The 20,878-nt window shown below is 44.9% G+C and overlaps 1 protein-coding gene across 1 annotated transcript in view; it reads right to left on the bottom strand.

Moving 5' to 3' along the window:
• LOC128948197 (GON-4-like protein) overlaps window positions 1–20,878 on the bottom strand; it is a 47,938-nt gene that overhangs the window by 1,526 nt on the left and 25,534 nt on the right. The window contains exons 11-21 of the mRNA XM_054292809.1: window positions 18,957–20,588; window positions 17,095–17,341; window positions 15,171–15,352; window positions 10,409–10,606; window positions 9,106–9,249; window positions 8,289–8,432; window positions 7,939–8,058; window positions 5,974–6,093; window positions 3,255–3,462; window positions 1,039–1,642; window positions 436–538 (exon numbers count right to left, since the gene is read on the bottom strand). Coding sequence (XP_054148784.1) covers window positions 436–538; window positions 1,039–1,642; window positions 3,255–3,462; window positions 5,974–6,093; window positions 7,939–8,058; window positions 8,289–8,432; window positions 9,106–9,249; window positions 10,409–10,606; window positions 15,171–15,352; window positions 17,095–17,341; window positions 18,957–20,588 — 3,702 coding nt within the window. The remainder of the gene's footprint in view (window positions 1–435; window positions 539–1,038; window positions 1,643–3,254; window positions 3,463–5,973; window positions 6,094–7,938; window positions 8,059–8,288; window positions 8,433–9,105; window positions 9,250–10,408; window positions 10,607–15,170; window positions 15,353–17,094; window positions 17,342–18,956; window positions 20,589–20,878) is intronic.

Genomic DNA, 20,878 nt, shown 5'->3' with positions numbered 1-20,878 from the left:
CCACAGCACCCTGAGGGTCCCAGCCCTGCCCCAGAGCAGCCTGAGGGTCCCAGCCCTGCCCCACGGCACCCTGAGGGTCCCAGCCCTGTCCCACAGCACCCTGAGGGTCCCAGCCCTGCCCCACGGCACCCTGAGGGTCCCAGCCCTGCCCCACAGCACCCTGAGGGTCCCAGCCCTGCCCCAGAGCAGCCTGAGGGTCCCAGCCCTGCCCCACAGCACCCTGAGGGTCCCAGCCCTGCCCCACGGCACCCTGAGGGTCCCAGCCCTGCCCCACAGCACCCTGAGGGTCCCAGCCCTGCCCCAGAGCAGCCTGAGGGTCCCAGCCCTGCCCCACGGCACCCTGAGGGTCCCAGCCCTGTCCCACAGCACCCTGAGGGTCCCAGCCCTGCCCCACGGCACCCTGAGGGTCCCAGCCCTGCCCCACAGCAGCCTCACCTCGCTGGCAGTTTTGTTGCCCAGTTTCTGGGAGATGGCGTGGAAGGTGTCCAGGTGGGCTCCCTTCTCCTGGCACGTGGTGAGGATGACCCTGTCAGCCTCCCTGCAGAGCAAAACCCCTGTGAGAGCAGCCCAAAAACAGGGGGAGGCTCAAGTACCCCAGCTCTGATCCCAGCCCAGCAATCCCAGCTCAGTTTAAATTCCCAGTTCAGTTCCCAGCTCAGCAATCCCAGTTCAGCAATCCCAGTTCAATTCCCATTTCAGCAATCCCAGTTCAATTCCCAGTTCAGTTCCTATTTCAGCAATCCCTAACAAGGCTCCTCCTGCCACCCTCAACCCCAGGACCCTTCTCTAAGCTACCCTGGCTTTATTTTTGAAGGAGATTTTAAGAGAGGTTTTAAGGGTTTTTGAGGAACCTTTTGAAAAGGTTTTAAGTTTTTTTTTTTCCAGTCTGAAGTGCTCCCTGCCAGGAGCAGCTCATGGGGCCAAGCATGGACTGAGCAATGTGCAAAGGGAAGGGTCAGAAATCAGGGACACAAACTGAAAATAAACGACCCAGGAGGCAAACAGGGGGCACAGCAAGAGGAGCTGAGGCAGAATTACCTGGTCCAGAGCACAACCTTCTCCCCAGTGGAGCTGACTTTGCTGTTCTTGGCACACACGGTGGCCTCTGTCACTCGCTGCTGCTCCTCCCTGTGCCCTGGGGCCGCTGCTCCTGCCCTGGGCTCCTCCTGACGCTGCTGCTGCTGCCCCGGGGAGCTGCTGCTGGCACCTGGCCCTGGCCTGGCCTCAGGAGCAGCTCTGTGCTGTGTGCCAGGGCAGCCTGAGCTGCTGCTCTGCTTGGCCTCAGCTCCTCCTGCTCCCTCGAGTTCTGTGCCACCCTCGGGAGCGAGGGCAGAGCCCCCATGCCCAGAGTGAAGCCCCTCGGGCGGGCAGGGATGGGGCCCTGGGCTCCACAGGTCCCTGCCCAGCCCCTCTGTGTCCCCCCCCGGCTGCTCCAGGGCCCCAGGGCCAGGGCAGCCTTTGGTTTCCTGAGGTAGTTCCAGAGCAGCTTTCGGTAGCTGTGCCCATCTGGGGTCACTGGCAGCAGGGTCTCTGTCCTCGGCAGCGCCCACAGCTGCCCTGGAACCTTCTGGAAGCCGGGCATCAGCAGGGGCAGGCTTTGCACAAGGCCTGCTGGGGGCCAGCCTTGCTTCCAGCTGGGATCCTGTGAGAAACACAAACAAGGTCACACAAGCTGGAAGGACACTTCATTCCCTGACTGTTAAATACATTTTTATTTACAGAGCCTAATGCTGCGCAGGAGAACAGTTTGGGAGCAGCTCTGTGACTCCAGCTCTGCTTTAAAGAAAATCTGCGCCTATTTTCTTGCTGAAACCAACTGCTGGGTGAAGTGATGGAGATTTCAAAAGTGCCTTGCCCAGAGCAAAACCCTCCAGTGAATATGCATTTATATTATATATTTATATATAGATATAGATATAGAGATATAGATAGATATAGATATAGATATAGATATAGATATAGATATAGATATATACTATATATATAGATATAGATATAGATATATACAGATATATAGATATATAGTTAAATATATATATATTTACATAGATAGATAGATAGATATATAGATATAGATATATATAATATATCTATAAATGGAGTAATCATTGTGAAAAGAGCAGAATATTCTCTAGGCAGGAAAGATTTTTTTTAAGCTTAAAACATCCAGAGTGGAGGAACAAGTGAAAAACAAAGTGAAAAGACAATGATTAGGACTTCTCATTATATTCAGTAAATATGCATTTTTGTATACGTATATGTATATATATATATGTATATATATATGTATATATATATGTATATATATATATATATATATATGTATATATATATATATATATATATATATATATATATATATATATATATATATATATATAAATATATATATATATAAAATATCTATAAATGGAGCAATCATTGTGAAAAGGGCAAAAAAGGCAGAAAATTCTCTAGGCAGGAAAGGGTTTGTTGAATTTAGAGCATCCAGAGTGGAGGAACAAGTGAAAAAAAAGGGAAAAGACAATGATTAGGAGTTCTCATTATACTCAATAAATGTGCATTCAAAATATATATCACATATACATATATATGTGTGTGTGTATATATATAATATTTAAATATATATTATATAGAAACATATATATAATAGAAATATAACATAATGTATATTATATTATATTATATTAGTACATTATAGTATATTGTAGTGTGTTACATTATAGTATACTATGTTAATGAAATATAATATATATACATAATATCATATTAGTATATTATAGTATAATATATTTAGTACATATATTATTAGTATATTATAGTATAGTATAATTTGTATATATATAATATAATATTAGTATATTATATTAGTACATTATAGTATATTGTAGTGTGTTATAGTATAGCATAATATAATATAATATAATATAGCATAATATCATACAATATAATATAATATAATATAATATAATATAATATAATATAATACAATATAATATAATATAATATAATATAATATAATATAATATAATGTAATATAATGTAATGTAATGTAATGCAATGTAATGTAATGCAATACAATACAATGCAATGCAATGTAATGTAACGTAATGTAACATAATGTAATATAGTACTGTAATGTAATATATATTTAATATATAAATATAAATAAATAAAGAGCAGTGCCTGAGCCTCCCCTGGTCCATGAGCAGAGGGTCCCAGAGCTGCCAGCAGCAGGCAGGAGCTGCACACACCTGGGGACAGCGACTCCCCCCTCCTGGAGCCGGGCTTTGTCCTGCCCTGGGGCTCCTCTGCCTCCTCTCTGCTCTCCAGGGTTTCTTCTCCAGCCTCCCTGGGCATCCCAGGCTCCTTCCCCTCGGGCTGGGGACTGGATTCCCTCTGGGCAAGGCTGGCAGGAAGCTCCTGGCAATCTTTGTTTTTATAAAATTTGCCTTCACACACCTGCAAAGCAACCAGAGGCACCGTCACCCACAGGGCTGTCCTTCCCAAGCACACCTCAGACTGTGCTGGCAGCTGTTCCTGCCAGGGGCTTCCCTTTGGCATTGTGCTTGATTTAGAAATTTATTATTATTATTATTATTATTATTAGTAGTAGTAGTAGTAGTAGTGTCATTAGCATTAATACCATTATTATTACATTTTAAAATTATTACTATTATTATTATTATTACTATTATTATCATCATCATTATCACTGTTATTAATACAATTATTATTACATTTTAAACTTATTATTATAATTACATTATAATTGTTATTAATACCATTATTATTGCTATTATTTTATTTTTATTAATTTATTATCATTATCGCTATCACTGTTTTTAATATCATTGTTATTTTTATTAATTATTGTTATTGTAATTATAAATATAATTATTATTGTTATTAATACATTATTGTTGCTATAGTAATTTTATTTTTATTATTGTTTTTATTATAATCATCATTATCATTGTCATTAATACTGTCATTATTGTCATTGTTATTTTATTTTTATTAATTTTTATGATTATAGTTATTATCATTATAATTGTTATTAATACCATTACTACTATTGCCATTGTTATTCTATTGATAATAATGATAATGATGATGATGATGATAATAATAATAATAATAATAATAATAATAATAATAATAATAATAATAACAGTAGTAGTAGTAGTAATGAATCTTTTCTCTTAGTGGCCATGCCACCATCCTCCACTCAATAAACTTCTTCTTAAGCAAGCAGAACACCAAAATTCAAAATTGACATTTAGCAGAGCAAGGAGGATGTGGTAGATAGGGAAAGGCACTGCGGAAGATCTCGCGATGTCACAGAAAGCCAGGACCCTCAGATCCCCTCAGATAAGACCATCTGCTTCCCATAGATAAGAAACTAACATAAGAATGTAACCCTCCTAACCAAATTCCAGTAACTTTCCATCCCCTACCCAGTAACAGTCCACCTCTTACTAACCATAGATGGTAAAGACAGACCCATGCTGACGTAGAGACCCCTTAGACTATAAAAACCCAAGAGATTAGACAATAAACGCCTTTTGACCGTCCATCACATTGATGTCTGCGTGTGTCATTGGCCCGAGTGGCCCTAGTGAGAAGGCTGCCGTGCCGTTTCCTCAGAACCAAGTCGCCTACCTTGCTTCAGAAGGCAACAGGAGGGGCAGCAGAAAGTGAGGAGGAGAGAGATGGGAGAGGGCAGGGAGGTGCAGGCAGGGAGGCACCTCTGGATGGACCCCCCTGCTCACCTCTGGATTTGGGATTCCCCTGCTCACCTCTGGATTTGGGATTCCCTCCCTCACCACTGGATTTGGGATTCCCCTGCTCACCTCTGGATTTGGGATTCCCTTCCCCACCTCACCCAGAATTCGGGAGGCTGAAGGATCCCCAGGAGGATCACCAGGACTCTCCTCACCTCTGGATGGATTCCCTTCCTCACTTTTGGTTGGATTCCCTTCCTCACCCCAGGATTTTGGAAGCTCAAGGATCACCAGGAGGATCCCCAGGACCCCCCTCACCTCTGGATGGATTCCCTTCCTCACCCAGAATTTGGGGGCTCCAGGATCCCCAGGAATCCCCTCAGCTTTGGATGGATTCTCTTGCTCACTTTTGGATGGATTCCCCTCCTCACTCAGGATTTGGGGGGGCCCAGGATCCTCAGGAGGATCACCAGGACCCCCCTCACCTTTGGATGGATTCCTTTCCTCACCTCTGGATGGATTACCCTCCTCCCCCAGGATTTGGGAAGCTCGAGGATCAGCAGAACCCCCTCAGCTTTGGATGGATTCCATTGTCACTTTTAGATGGATTCCCTTCCTCCCCCAGGATTTGGGAGGCTCAAGGATCACCAGGACTCCCCTGAACTTTAGATGGATTCCCTTCTCCACTTTTGGATGGATTCCCATCCTCACCCAGGATTTGGGGGACAGGAGGATCACCAGGACTCTCCTCACCTCAGGATGGATTCCCTTCCTCATCTCTGGATGGATTCCCTTCCTCACCCAGGATTTGGGGGCTCCAGGATCCCCTCACCTCTGGATTTGGGATTCCCTTCCTTACCTCTGGATGGATTCCCCCTCTCCCCCAGGATTTGGGAGGCTCTATGATCCCCAGGCCTCCCCTCACCTTTGGATGGATTCCCTTCCTCACCCAGGATTTGGGAAGCTCAAGGATCAGCAGGACTCCCCTCATCTCTGGATTTGGGATTCCCTTCCTCACCTCTGGATGGATTCCCCTCCTCACCCAGAATTTGGGGGCTCCAGGATCCCCACGACCCCTTCACCTTTGGATGGATTCCCTTCGTCATCTCTGGATGGATTCCCCTCCTCATCCCCAGGATCACCAGGACTCCCCTCAGCTCTGGATGGATACTCTTGTCACTTTTGGATGGATTCCCCTCCTCCCCCGGGATTTGGGGCCCCAGGACCCCCAGGACCCCTCACTGACCTTGCTGCCACAGTGGCTGCAGCTCCTCCTCTTGCTCTTCTTGAGCTTGGGGTCACTGCTGCCCTCATGGCAGGAGCAGGGGCAGGAGCACTCCTTCAGCCCCTCCACCCACTCCACCTCCTGTGGACGGACAGACAGACAGACAGACACAGACAGACAGACAGACACAGACAGACAGACACAGACAGAGACAGACACAGACAGAGACAGACAGACACAGACAGACAGACACAGACAGACAGACACAGACAGACAGACACAGACAGACAGAGACAGACAGACACAGACAGACACAGACAGACAGACAGACACAGACAGACAGACACAGACAGACACAGACAGACAGACAGACACAGACAGACAGACACAGACAGAGACAGACAGACACAGACAGACAGACAGACAGACACAGACAGACAGACAGACACAGACAGACAGACAGACAGGGGACACGGGGGCTGAAGTGCTGCTGGCAAAGCAAAGCTCGACAGAAACATCCCCATCAACTCTTCCTCCGCCTCTGCCGCACCCTCAGCAACACAACCCAACCCCAATTCCATCCAAATTTCATTTGCTCAGAGGCGAGAAATAGCAGGGAAATACCCCAGGCCCAATTTAATCCAAATTTAATCCCAATTTAATTTGCTCACAGGTGAGAAATACCAGGGAGATGGCCCAGGCCCAATTTAATCCCAATTTCATCCCATTTAATTTGCTCAAAGATTAGAAATACAGAGGAAATACCCCAGGCCCAATTTAATCCCAATTTAACCCAAATTTAATCCAAATTTAATTTGCTCAGAGGTGAGAAATACCAAGGAAATACCCCAGGCCAAATTTAATCCCAATTTAATTTGCTCACAGGTGAGAAATACCAGGGAGATGCCCCAGCCCAAAATGAATCCCAGTTTAATCCCAATTTAATCTACTCAGAGGTGAGAAATACCAAGGAAATACCCCAGGCCCAATTCAACCCAAATTTAATCCCAATTTGCTCACAGGTGAGAAATACCCCAGCCCCAATTTAATCCAAATTTAATCTCAATTTAATTTGCTCAGAGGTGAGAAATACCAGGGAGATGCCCCAGCCCAAAATTAATCCCAGTTTTTAATTTCCTCACAGATGAGAAATATCAGGGAGATGCCCCAGCCCCAATTCAAACCCAATTTAATCCAAATTTAATCCCAATTTAATCCAAATTTAATCCCAATTTAATATTTCTCACAGATGAGAAATACCAAGGAAATACCCCAGGCCAAATTTAATCCAAATTTAATCTCAATTCAATTTGCTCAGAGATGAGAAACACCAGGGAGATGCCCCAGCCCCAATTTAATCCCAATTTCATCCTAATTTAATCTCAATTTAATCTTCTCACATATAAGAAATAACAGGGAAATAGCCCAGGCCTAATTTAATCCAAATTTAATTTGCTCAGAGGTGAGAAATACCAGGGAGATGCCCCAGACCCAATTTAACCCAAATTTAATCCCAATTTAATTTGCTCAGAGGTAAGAAATACCAAGGAAATACTCCAGGCCCAATTTAATCCAAATTTAATTCCAATTTTTAATTTGCTCAGAGGTGAGAAACACCAAGGAAATACCCCAGGCCCAATTTAATCCAAATTTAACCCCAATTTCATTTGCTCAAAAATGAGAAATACCAGAGAGATAACCCAGACTCAATTTAATCCAAATTTAATCCCAATTTTGAATTTGTTCACAGATGAGAAATACCAAGGAAATACTCCAGGCCCAATTTAATCCAAATTTAATCCAAATTTTTAATTTGCTCCAAGGTGAGAAATACCAGGGAGATGACCCAGCCGCAATTCAATCCCAATTTAATCCAAATTTTTAATTTGCTCAAAAGTGAGAAATACCAAGGAAATACCCCAGCCCCAATTTAATCCCAGTTTAATCCCAATTTCATTTGACTCAGAGGAGATGCCCCAGCCCCACCTTGTCGTGCTGTTGGCCTCCAATCTCCTTCCTCTTCTTGCTCCTGCTGGCCCCATGAATTTTGGGGGGCTCCTCCTCCTCCTCCACATCAGGCAGAGACACCTCCTCAAAGCCATCGAACTGCAGCACAGCAAACACACATCAGCTCCTCTCAGCTCACCCCAATTTCCCAATTTTGGTTTTTCCCCGCCCAGAAAACAAAAAATTTTTTTTTTTGCTGTTCCAAAATTTGAAGGTTTTGCTTCAGCGCTTCTAGAACTGCACCCTCTAATTGAGTTGTTCCAGCTCAGATATGATTCTTATCTCTGTTTTTATCATTTTTTTGGGTTTGGGGAGAAGGTTGGGAGCACCTCATATTCCTTCTCCTCTGTCCAGTTGATCTCCTCAAAGTCCCCCATGCGGCTGGCAGAGGGACGGAGGTGGTCAAAGAAAACTGAGAACTCATCCTGCAGGTGGTCATGGCCCTTCAGCAGCTGCCACATCTGGGTCTTCAGCTGGAAAAAATGGGAAAAAATGCAGAAAGATCATCCCAAGCTCATCTCCCTGTGCTGCTGAGAGCGAGGGGAGCAGCAGGGATCGTCACAGAGCCAGCGAGGAAGGTGGGGAGGGAACAAATTCCGGGCTGTTCTGAGATCACTCCCCACCCAGCTGTCAAATTAGCCGGGGAATTGTCAAATTAGCCTGGGAATTGTCAAATTAGCCTGGAAATATCCCTCCAGAATTCCAGACAGACTCTGCTAAGTCTCAACTGCAAGGTGGAGGTGGGAGAAAGGAAACACAGACTGAGAGTTTTCTGTCCAATTCTCCTTAAATCCAAGGCCAGGTTGGATGGGAACTGGAGAAACCAACTGGTGGGAAGTGTCCCTGGGGGTGGAATGAGATGGGCTCTAAAGGTCCTTCCCAACCCAAATGATTTTGTCATCCATCCATCCATGAATTTGAGCTGTGAGCCCAGGCAGACTCTGCAGATGACACAGAGAACTGGAGAAACCAATTGATGGGAAATGCCCTTCAGGGTGGAATGAGATGGGCTCTAAGCTCCTCCCCAACCCAAATCACTTTGTGACCAATCGATCAATCCATGAATCTGAGCACGAATGGAGGATGTGCTGGCCAGCTGCCCTGCTCTCCAGGAGCTCAGGGCCAGGCTTGGGGCTCCCTGCCCACCTCGGCGATCTCCTGGGGCACGCAGTCTGCGCAGCTCTGCAGCACCTTGATGATCTTCTGGTGGTGGGCAGGGTTCTCAGCAAAGCAGATCTCCAGCTGCCTGAGGAACTTCCTGCTCTTCTCAAAGGCCTGCTGCTCCTCAAACTGGCCACGAGAAAGAAGATTCACCCTCGTGTTCAAGCACATATTGACAAGCATCTGGAATGGACTTCAACAAATGAAATTCCTGTCCTGGGGTTTGCTTTCCATTGTGTTGATGCCTTTCACAAAAGGCACCACTTGGAATAATCAACAATATTGATAGCATATATATATAATAGCATCCATATAATATAATATAATATAATATAATATAATATAATATAACATAATATAATAATAATATAATATAATATAATATAATATAATATGATACTATGATACAATATGATATAATGTAATATAATGTAATGTAATGTAATACATAATATAATGTAATGTAATTAATGTAATGTAATGCAATGTAATTAATGCAATGTAATGTAATATAATATAATATAATATAATTCTATATATTATATATAATGCCATATAAAATCATAAAGTATAAATATATAACAGTTACATGTCATACTATGTTATATTGATTATATAATGTATAATAATATATATAATAATTATATCATCTACAGTATAACTGCATATTATATTATATTATACTATATTATATTATATTATATTATATTATATTATATTATATTATATTATATTATATTATAATATATTACATTACATTACATTACATTACATTATATTATATTATATTATATTTATAATATAATAGCATCCCTAGTTGCTCAAACAGCCAGGGTGTTTATAAACCTTTTTTGCTCTGTCTGCAGAACCACCGCCTAAAGATTATTGTGCAAAAAGATTTTCTTTCTGGTGGTTTACAGCCTCTAACTTCCACTGAGCTATAAAGTTTGGCTTTGCACATAAATCAGGGAAATTCAGGAAGGATGGAAGAGGTGAAACCTCAATCCTACAACCTGCAAAGTGCAAGGGAGATTTGGAGACAGGGGAATCACTGCTTGCTCTATCTGCAGCCAAATGGGAAAGGCTGATCCTCCACGGCCACACTGAGCAGGAGATTCATAAAAACCACCAAAACCTTTCCAATTCTGATTCATAAAAGCAAATTTGCAGCAAGGCAAAACTGCCAATTTTGCTGCTTCTCCTTGCCTTGGGAAGAATTCTTTACCTTCCCACTCCCACAAACTTTTCCATCGCCTCAAACCCGACCTCCTCCTCTCACCCCACCTACCAGCCCGCACTCCAGAGCCTGCTCGGGCAGGAGGAAAGCGGCAAAGTCCGTGAGCAGCTGTGGCCAGTCGCGCAGCAGCTTCTGCAGGGTGCAGTACAGATCCACGGCCGTCCGCCTGTCCGCGCCCATCTCGAACTCGTAGATGACGCGCAGGAAATCCTCGTATTTCCCTGGGATGTGCTGCAGGGTCTCACGGACCTGGGGGGGCATTGGGGACACCCAGGAGGAGAAATGAACTGGTCACAGAGTAATTTGTGCGGGAGGGATGATAAAAATCCTTCCAAGGCCGTGTTGTGGGCACTTTGCACCGCGCCAAGCTCTGTCCAGTCTTGCCACGGTCTCACCACCCTCCCAGGGAGGAATTTCTCCCTAAATTCTGTTAACCTATTAATATTTGATCTCCTCTACTCACAATTTACATAATTTTGCAATTTTGTTGAAGCAACCAAGCGATTTCCTAAACATGAACCAAAGCTGCACATCCCAGTGCAGACTGGGAAGGTCAGAAATTCAGAATTTTCTGCTGTGGATTGAGCACCCTCAGCCCCTGAATCCTTCAGTTCCAGCTCCCACTCTTAAGAAAGGAGGAGGAGGAGGAAAAACAACAGCAGGAATCTGCTGAAATTTAATTTTAGAATTTTAAGCAGCTCTGGAGGGGTTGGAGTTCTGTTCCTTAACAAAATCCTTGAGCTGGGCAGGTGCTGATCAGTGAAACTGGCTGTGAGGAAGCTGCTGACGGATACCAAACCAAATTAAAATAAAAAAATGGTATATTTTTTTGGTTATTTCTAAGGAGATAATGGAAAAACTGACTTGGCTTGCAACAGAGAGCCAAGTTCAAACCAAGAAGAGAATTCCCAGGGAGAGAACTCAGAGCTTGAGGAGGAGCTGCTCTCCTCCTCTCAAGAAAGGAACACTTTGGGAAGTGAAGCACCACATGTAGGAACAAATAACTCCACCCCAGGCAGACCCAGCAGTTCTGTGGCAGAACGCCTCAAGTTTCTGATGTTCTGCATCAGAAAACCCCAAATTTCTGATGTTCTGTGGTAAAAAAACCCAAATTTTTCAGGTTCTGAGGCAGAAAACCCCAAATTTCTGATGTTTTGTGGCAGAACACCCCAAATTTCTGATCTTCTGTGGTAAAAAAACCCAAATTTTTGATGTTCTGCATCAGAAAACCCCAAATTTCTGATGTCCTGCATCAGAAAACCCCGAATTTCTGAGGTTTTGTGGCAGAAAAACCCAAATTTCGGATGTTTTGTTGCAGGACACCCCAAATTTTTCATGTTCTGTGACCGAACAGCCCCAAATTTCTGACTTTCTGTGGTAAAAAACCCCAAACTTTTGATGCTCTGAGGCAGAAAACCCCAAATTTCTGATGTCTTGTGGCAGAAAACCCCAAATCACTGACATTCTGTGGTAAAAAACCCCAAATTTCTGACATTCTGTGGCAGAAAACCCCAAATTTCTGAAGTTCTGCATCAGAAAAACCCCAAATTTCTGACATTTTGTTGTAGAAAACCCCAAATTTCTGATGTTCTGTGGCAAATTTCTGATATTCTTTGTTAAAAAACCCCAAATTTCTGACGTTTTGTGGCAAACTTTTGATATTCTGTGGCAGAACACCCCGAATTTGGGATATTTTGTGGTAAAAACCCCAAATTTTTGACGTTTTGTGGCAGAAAACCCCAAATTGCTGATGTTCTGCATAAGAATGCCCCAAATTACTGATGTTTTGTGGTAAAAAACCCCAAATTTTTGATGTTTTGTGGCAGAAAACCCCAAATTTCTGATGTCCTGTGGCAAATTTCTGACATTCTGTGGTAAAAAACCCCAAATTTCTGATGTTCTGTGGCAGAACACCCCAAATTTCTGACGTTCTGTGGTAAAAAACCCCAAATTTCTGATGTTTTGTGGCAAACTTTTGATATTCTGTGGCAGAACACCCCAAATTTGGGATATTTTGTGGTAAAAAACCCCAAATTTTTGACATTCTGCATCAGAAAACCCCAAATTTCTGATGTTCTGCATCAGAACACCCCAAGTTACTGACGTTTTGTGGTAAAAAAACCCAAATTTTTGATGTTTTGTGGCAGAAAACCCCAAATTTCTGACATTCTGTGGCAAATTTCTGACATTCTGTGGTAAAAAACCCCAAATTTTTGACGTTCTGTGGTAAAAAACCCCAAATTTCTGATGTTTTGTGGCAAATTTTTGATATTCTGTGGCAGAACACCCCGAATTTGGGATATTCTGTGGTAAAAAACCCCAAATTTTTGACGTTCTGTGGTAAAAAACCCCAAATTTCTGACGTTTTGTGGCAAATTTTTGATATTCTGTGGCAGAACACCCCGAATTTGGGATATTTTGTGGTAAAAAACTCCAAATTTCTGATGTTCTGTGGTAAAAAAACCCCAAATTTCTGACGTTTTGTGGCAAACTTTTGATATTCTGTGGCAGAACATCCCGAATTTGGGATATTTTGTGGTAAAAAACCCCAAATTTTTTACGTTTTGTGGCAGAAAACCCCAAATTCCTGATGTACTGCATCAGAACACCCCAAATTACTGATGTTTTGTGGTAAAAAACCCCAAATCTTTGACGTTTTGTGGCAGAAACCCCCAAATTTCTGACGTTCTGTGGCAGAAAAACCCCAAATTTGGGATATTTTGTGGTAAAAAAACCCAAATTCCTGACGTTCTGTGGTAAAAAATCCCAAATTTCTGACGTTCTGTGGTAAAAAATCCCAAATTTCTGACGTTCTGTGGCAAATTTCTGACGTTCTGTGGTAAAAAACCCCAAATTTCTGACGTTTTGTGGCAAATTTTTGATATTCTGTGGCAGAACACCCCGAATTTGGGATATTTTGTGGTAAAAAACTCCAAATTTCTGACGTTCTGTGGTAAAAAAACCCCAAATTTCTGACGTTTTGTGGCAAACTTTTGATATTCTGTGGCAGAACACCCCGAATTTGGGATATTTTGTGGTAAAAAACTCCAAATTTCTGACGTTCTGTGGTAAAAAAACCCCAAATTTCTGACGTTTTGTGGCAAACTTTTGATATTCTGTGGCAGAACACCCCGAATTTGGGATATTTTGTGGTAAAAAACCCCAAATTTTTTACGTTTTGTGGCAGAAAACCCCAAATTCCTGATGTACTGCATCAGAACACCCCAAATTACTGATGTTTTGTGGTAAAAAACCCCAAATCTTTGACGTTTTGTGGCAGAAACCCCCAAATTTCTGACGTTCTGTGGCAGAAAAACCCCAAATTTGGGATATTTTGTGGTAAAAAAACCCAAATTCCTGACGTTCTGTGGTAAAAAATCCCAAATTTCTGACGTTCTGTGGCAAATTTCTGACGTTCTGTGGTAAAAAACCCCAAATTTCTGACGTTTTGTGGCAAATTTTTGATATTCTGTGGCAGAACATCCCGAATTTGGGATATTTTGTGATAAAAAACTCCAAATTTCTGACGTTCTGTGGTAAAAAACCCCAAATTTCTGACGTTTTGTGGCAAACTTTTGATATTCTGTGGCAGAACACCCCAAATTTGGGATATTTTGTGGTAAAAAACCCCAAATTTTTGACATTCTGCATCAGAAAACCCCAAATTGCTGATGTTCTGCATCAGAACACCCCAAATTACTGACGTTTTGTGGTAAAAAAACCCAAATTTTTGATGTTTTGTGGCAGAAAACCCCAAATTTCTGACATTCTGTGGCAAATTTCTGACATTCTGTGGTAAAAAACCCCAAATTTTTGACGTTCTGTGGTAAAAAACCCCAAATTTCTGATGTTTTGTGGCAAACTTTTGATATTCTGTGGCAGAACATCCCGAATTTGGGATATTTTGTGATAAAAAACTCCAAATTTCTGACGTTCTGTGGTAAAAAAACCCCAAATTTCTGACGTTTTGTGGCAAACTTTTGATATTCTGTGGCAGAACACCCCGAATTTGGGATATTTTGTGGTAAAAAACTCCAAATTTTTGGCATTTTGTGGTAAAAAACCCCAAATTTCTGACGTTTTGTGGCAAATTTTTGATATTCTGTGGCAGAACATCCCGAATTTGGGATATTTTGTGGTAAAAAACTCCAAATTTTTGGCATTTTGTGGTAAAAAACCCCAAATTTCTGACGTTTTGTGGCAAATTTTTGATATTCTGTGGCAGAACACCCCGAATTTGGGACATTTTGTGATAAAAAACTCCAAATTTCTGACGTTCTGTGGTAAAAACCCCCAAATTTCTGACGTTTTGTGGCAAACTTTTGATATTCTGTGGCAGAACACCCCGAATTTGGGATATTTTGTGGTAAAAAACTCCAAATTTTTGGCGTTTTGTGGCAGAAAACCCCAAATTCCTGATGTACTGCAACAGAACACCCCAAATTCCTGACGTTCTGTGGTAAAAAATCCCAAATTTCTGACGTTCTGTGGCAAATTTCTGACGTTCTGTGGTAAAAAAACCCCAAATTTTTGACGTTCTGTGGTAAAAAATCCCAAATTTCTGACGTTTTATGGCAAATTTTTGATATTCTGTGGCAGAACACCCCGAATTTGGGATATTTTGTGATAAAAAACTCCAAATTTCTGACGTTCTGTGGTAAAAAAACCCCAAATTTCTGACGTTTTGTGGCAAACTTTTGATATTCTGTGGCAGAACACCCCGAATTTGGGATATTTTGTGGTAAAAAACCCCAAATTTTTGGCGTTTTGTGGCAGAAAACCCCAAATTGCTGATGTTTTTGGGCTGCCTTACCCTGGTGAGGTAGGCCTGGGCGAAGGCCAGGTCCTTCTGCTCCCTCAGGGGGTCCCTGTCCAGGATGTCCTCGTCGTAGAGCAGCAGCAGCTTGGCCGTGTCCTTGCTGCCCCGAGCTCGGCCCCTCCTGCTCCTGCTCCTCAGGGAGCTCCTGCTCCTCCCCGGGGCCTTCAGGGCCTCTCCTGGGGAGGATTCCAACAGAAATGGTCAAATTTGTGCAAAATATACGTTTTCTGTGCTGCCTGGAAGGGGAGGAGAGATATACTTCCCAAGTGGAAGTGTGGGTATAATCACTGCTGGTATCCCCAAAGAACTCACCTGCTGGTATCCGAAAAAAAAAAAAAATACCCGCAGACCTCACCTGCTGTCCAAAATAACCCAAAAAATTCACCTGCTGTCCATAAAACCCCACAGAACTCACCTGCTGTCCATAAAACCCCACAGAACTCACCTGGTGTCCCAAAACCCCAAAGAACTCACTGCTGGCATCCAAATAATCCCAAAATAACCCACCTGATGGCATCTAACAAACCCCAAGGGATTCACCTGTTGGCATCCAAAAACCCCAAAAAACTCACCTGGTGTCCAAAACTCACCTGCTGGCATCCAAAAATCCCAAAGAACTCACCCGCTGTCCATAAAACCCCACAGAACTCACCTGGTATCCAAAAAAACCCCAAAGAACTCAACTGCTGTCCCCAAACCCCACAGCACTCATCTGGTAGCCCAAAACCCCAAAGAAATCACTGCTGGCATCCAAATAATCCCAAAATAACCCACCTGATGGCATCCAAAAAACACCCAAGACGTCACCGGCTGGTATCCAAAAGAAAATACCCACAGACCTCACCTGCTGTCCAAAATAACCCCAAAAAACTCACCTGCTGTCCCCAAACTGCCCCGTGTCCCCAAACCCACCTGCTGTCCCCAAACTGCCCCGTGTCCCCAAAGTCCCCTGTGTCCCCACACCCACCTGCTGTCCCCAAACTCCCCTGTGTCCCCAAAGTCCCCTGTGTCCCCAAAGTCCCCTGTGTCCCCAAACCCACCTGCTGTCCCCAAACTGCCCTGTGTCCCCAAACTCCCCTGTGTCCCCAAACCCACCTGCTGTCCCCAAACTGCCCTGTGTCCCCAAAGTCCCCTGTGTCCCCAAACTGCCCTGTGTCCCCAACCCACCTGCTGTCCCCAAAGTCCCCTGTGTCCCCAAACTGCCCCGTTTCCCCAAAGTCCCCTGTGTCCCCAAATTCCCCTGCTGTCCCCAAAGTCCCCTGTGTCCCCAAAGTCCCCTGTGTCCCCAAACTGCCCTGTGTCCCCAAACTGCCCTGTGTCCCCAAACTCCCCTGTGTCCCACACCCACCTGCTGTCCCCAAACTCCCCTGCTGTCCCCACACCCCCTGCTGTCCCCAAACTCCCCTGCTGTCCCCAAACTGCCCCGTGTCCCCAAACTGCCCTGTGTCCCCACACCCACCTGCTGTCCCCAAACTCCCCTGTGTCCCCAAACTCCCCTGTGTCCCCAAAGTCCCCTGTGTGCCAAACTCCCCTGTGTCCCCAAACTCCCCTGCTGTCCCCAAACTGCCCCGTGTCCCCAAAGTCCCCTGTGTCCCCAAACTCCCCTGTGTCCCCACACCCACCTGCTGTCCCCACACCCACCTGCTGTCCCCAAAGTCCCCTGTGTCCCCACACCCACCTGCTGTCCCCAAAGTCCCCTGTGTCCCCAAAGTCCCCTGTGTCCCCACACCCACCTGCTGTCCCCAAAGTCCCCTGTGTCCCCAAAGTCCCCTGTGTCCCCACACCCACCTGCTGTCCCCAAAGTCCCCTGTGTCCCCACACCCACCTGCTGTCCCCACACCCACCTGCTGTCCCCAAAGTCCCCTGTGTCCCCACACCCACCTGCTGTCCCCAAAGTCCCCTGTGTCCCCACACCCACCTGCTGGCCTCCTGAGGGTCTCCACCTGTGGGGACGCCGCCTTGGCCGTGGTGGCAGCAGATTTGGGCTCCTCCGAGGGGTCCCCACACGTTTCATCCTCCTTGTGGGAGCTCTCCATCCCCTCCCCTTCCTCCTCCTCCTCCTCCTCAGGCTCCGAGTTCTCCTCCTGGGAATTCTCCTCTTCAGAATCTCCCTCTTGGCTCAGACGTCTCTCTGTGGCCAGCCAGGTCAGCTTTTCCATTGTTTCCTTGGAAATAATAATTTAAAAATCCCATTTTTAAATTTTATTTGGCCTAAAAATATAATTTTTTTAAATCATTATTTCCTTAGGAATAATAATTTAAAAATCCCATTTTTTAAAACTAAAAAAATAGAAAAATATATAATTTTTAAAATAGATATTTAAAAATATTTTTTAAAATATAATTTTTTAAATTTTATTTGGCTCAAAAATATAATTTTTTAAATTATTATTTCCTTAGAAATAATAATAAAAAAAATCCCATTTTAAAATTTTATTTGGTTCAAACGTCTCTCTGTTGCAGCCAGATATAATATAATATAATATAATATAATATAATATAATACAATACAATATAATATAATATAATATAATATAATATAATATGATATTATATAATAAAATATAATATAATGTAATGTAACGTAATGTAACATAACATATAACATAACGTAACATAACATAACATAATATAATATAATTTTTAAAATGTTATTTGGCTCAAAAATAGAATTTTTAAAATTATTATTTCCTTAGAAATAATAATTAAGAAATCCCATTTTAAAATTTTATTTGGTTTAAACATCTCTCTGTTGCCAGCCACATCAGTTTTTTCACTGTTTCCTTAGAAATAATAATTTTAAAAATCCCATTTTTTAAAATTTCATTTGGCTCAAAAATATAATTTTTAAAATTTTATTTGGTTAAAAAATATAATTTTTTAAATTATTATTTCCTTAGAAATAATCCCCAGTGGGATTTCCAGTGGGATCTCCATTGGGATTTCAGTGGGATTATCAGTGGGATCCCCAGTAGGATTTCCAGTGGGATTTCATTGGGGTTCCCAGTGGGATTTTTAATGGGATCCCAGTGGGATTTCCAGATCCCCAGTGGGATTCCCAGTAGGATTTCCAGTGGGATCTCCAGTGGGATTTCAGAGGGATTCTCAGTGGGATTCCCAGTGGGATTTCTATATCCCCAGTGGGATTTCCATTGGGATTTCCATTGGGTTCCCAGTGGGATTTCCAGATCCCCAGTGGGATCCCCTGTGGGATTCTCAGATCCCCAGTAGGATTTCCAGTGGGATCTCCAGTGGGATCCCCAGTGGGATTTCCAATGGGATCCCAGCTGGATTTCTAGATCCCCAGTGGGATCCCCAGCAGGATTCCCAGTGGGATCCTCAGTGGGATTTCCAGATCTCCAGTGAGATTCCCACTGGGATTCCCAGCGGAGTTTCCATTGGGATTTCAGTGGGGTCCCCAATGGGATTTTCAGTGGGATTTCCAATGGGATCCCCAGTGGGATCCTCAATGGGATTTCCAGTAGAATTTCCAGTGGGATCTCCAGTAGGATTTCCCGTGGGATTTCCAGATCCCCAGTGGGATTCCCAGTGGGATTTCCAATGGGATTTCCAGTGGGATCCCCAGTAGGATTTCAATTGGGATTTCAGTGGAATTCCCAGTGGGATCCCCAGTGGGGTTCCCAACGGGGTTCCCAGTGGGATCCCTGACTCCACAGGCTGTTTTAGGACACTCACAACTGCCCCTTTTTAGGGACTTTCAAGTTTTATCTTTCCAACTTTTATCTTTTCAACTTTTATCTTTTCAAGTTTTATCTTTACCTGCAGCTCCGGCACCGACAGAATCGACTCCTCCGAGGCTGATGACATTTCCTCATCCTCATCTTGCGTAAAATCATCAAAATCATCTTCCTCCTCCTCCTCCTGCCCTTCCCTGTCCCCTGCGGCCTCGGGGCCGGCCGGTGTCCCCACGGAGAGCCCATCGACGCTGGAGGAGTCCCCTGGGGGGCTGCTGAAGCCTGCCTCCCTCTCAGCCGGGCACTGGGGGTTCCTCGGGGAGTCCCCGGTGCCCGGGGGCCCTGCAGCCCCCCCAGGCTCCCCCTGCTGCTCCCCCTGGGCAGGGCAGGGCCCAGCCTGGCCTGGCTCCTCTCCCTTCTCCTCACAGGGGATCTGCTCCTTCTCGGGCTCGTCCCCACAGGAGCAGGCGGCCTCCATGCTCAGCTCCTGGCCAAGGCCCAGCATGAACTCCTCCTTCCTTTCAGCACATAAAATTTCCCTCTTTTGGGCCAGGCTGGCTTCTTTGGGAGCATCACTTAAATCTTCAGACTTGATTTCCGCCGGTGCGTCGGGATTTTCCAAGCGAGGCAAAAGCTCCACCACGGGCAAAGGCTCTGATGTGTTCCCATCTCCCTCTGCCACTGCCCAGCTCTTCCCCTTGTCCTGAGTGTCCCCACGGGCAGGGTTGGCGCCGCACTCCTTCTTTGGGGACAAAGTGGAGCAAGGGACAAAGAGCTCTGAGGGCTCCACCTTGGGCTCCACCGCAGGGAAAGCTCCTGGAGCAGGGAGCAGGGTCAGCTTCTCCTCCCCTTCTCTCCCAACAGGGCTGGGGGACACAATCAGGGACGGGATGGACGAGGTCACCAGGGGCTGGTTGAGGGGGCAGGGGAAGGTGGAGGGGTTCACCAGCAGGGTGGTGACAGGGATGGCCTGCGCGGCGCGGCCCACGGCCGTGCTCAGGGGCTGGATGACGTTGCAGCCGTTGCCAATGTTGAGCACCTTCACCGTGGTGGCAGGGACGGTGAGGATGACAGGGGAGGGCTGGAGCACAGGGGGAGCTTTGATCGCCGGGGATGATTTGGGCCCTTTTTTCCTCTGGTAGCCCTTCCTCACGCACGGCCTGCGCGCCCTCGCGGCGCCCGGGGCCGGCAGCATCACCTTGGCCTGGGAACCCCCCGGCTCCGAGGCCACCACAGCGCCTGGGAAGGCTTGCCTGGAGCTCGGCTGCCCAGCGGGCAGAACATTCTGGAATTCCAAGGCATCCCCAGCCGCCAGCACTGCCGGGACCCTCAGGGGTGGCGGGGCCGGCTGGATGGGCCGAGGGACGCGGCCGCGGACCCTGCTGGGGGCGGCCTCGGCCTGAGGCGATTTCTGGTTTTTCTGCAGGCCCGGGGGGCTGGAGCTGGGCTGCAGGCAGGGGCTGGGCCGGATCAGCACGGGTTTCAGAGCTGCACATCTCTGCCTCCTCCAGGGCCTCCTGGAGAAGCGGTTTCCCAGAGGTTTCAGGGTGAGCACGAGCCCCTTGGGCATCAGCAAAGGATATTTTTCATCACATTCCCTGCCTGGAGTTTCCTTCTCTGCCCCCACCAGGGCAGATTCTCCAGCAGGTGAAGCTGGCGTCTCCTTGGCATCTTCTGCCAGCTGCTTCAGTTCCCTCTGGATGGAGGGCAAGCTTGCCTGAAAGGAGCAAGGATTTATTTTAATTATTTTATTTATTATTTATTTCTGTATTTTCACCTTCACACAGCAGCACAGAAGGCAACTCTGCGAGCTGGCAGAGCTTCCTCTGCCTGCTTCTACAAGCGGGATTTATTTCCTTTCTACTACTCCATGTTACTTAATAGTAACATAATAGTACTCCATGTTACTTAATAGTAACATAATAGGACATAATAGTACTTTAAATTCATGAGTTGCACTGCAAAGCCTTTAGGAGACTGAGATCCTGAGGAAAAACGAAGTTTTTT

The sequence above is a fragment of the Melozone crissalis genome, unplaced genomic scaffold (assembly GCF_028551555.1).
Source record: "Melozone crissalis strain CALT ecotype California unplaced genomic scaffold, PUWL_Pcris_2 ptg000114l_1, whole genome shotgun sequence".
Classification (NCBI taxonomy): domain Eukaryota; kingdom Metazoa; phylum Chordata; class Aves; order Passeriformes; family Passerellidae; genus Melozone; species Melozone crissalis.
Note: the sequence above shows the minus strand (reverse complement) of the source record. Positions and strands in the feature narration are given on the sequence as shown.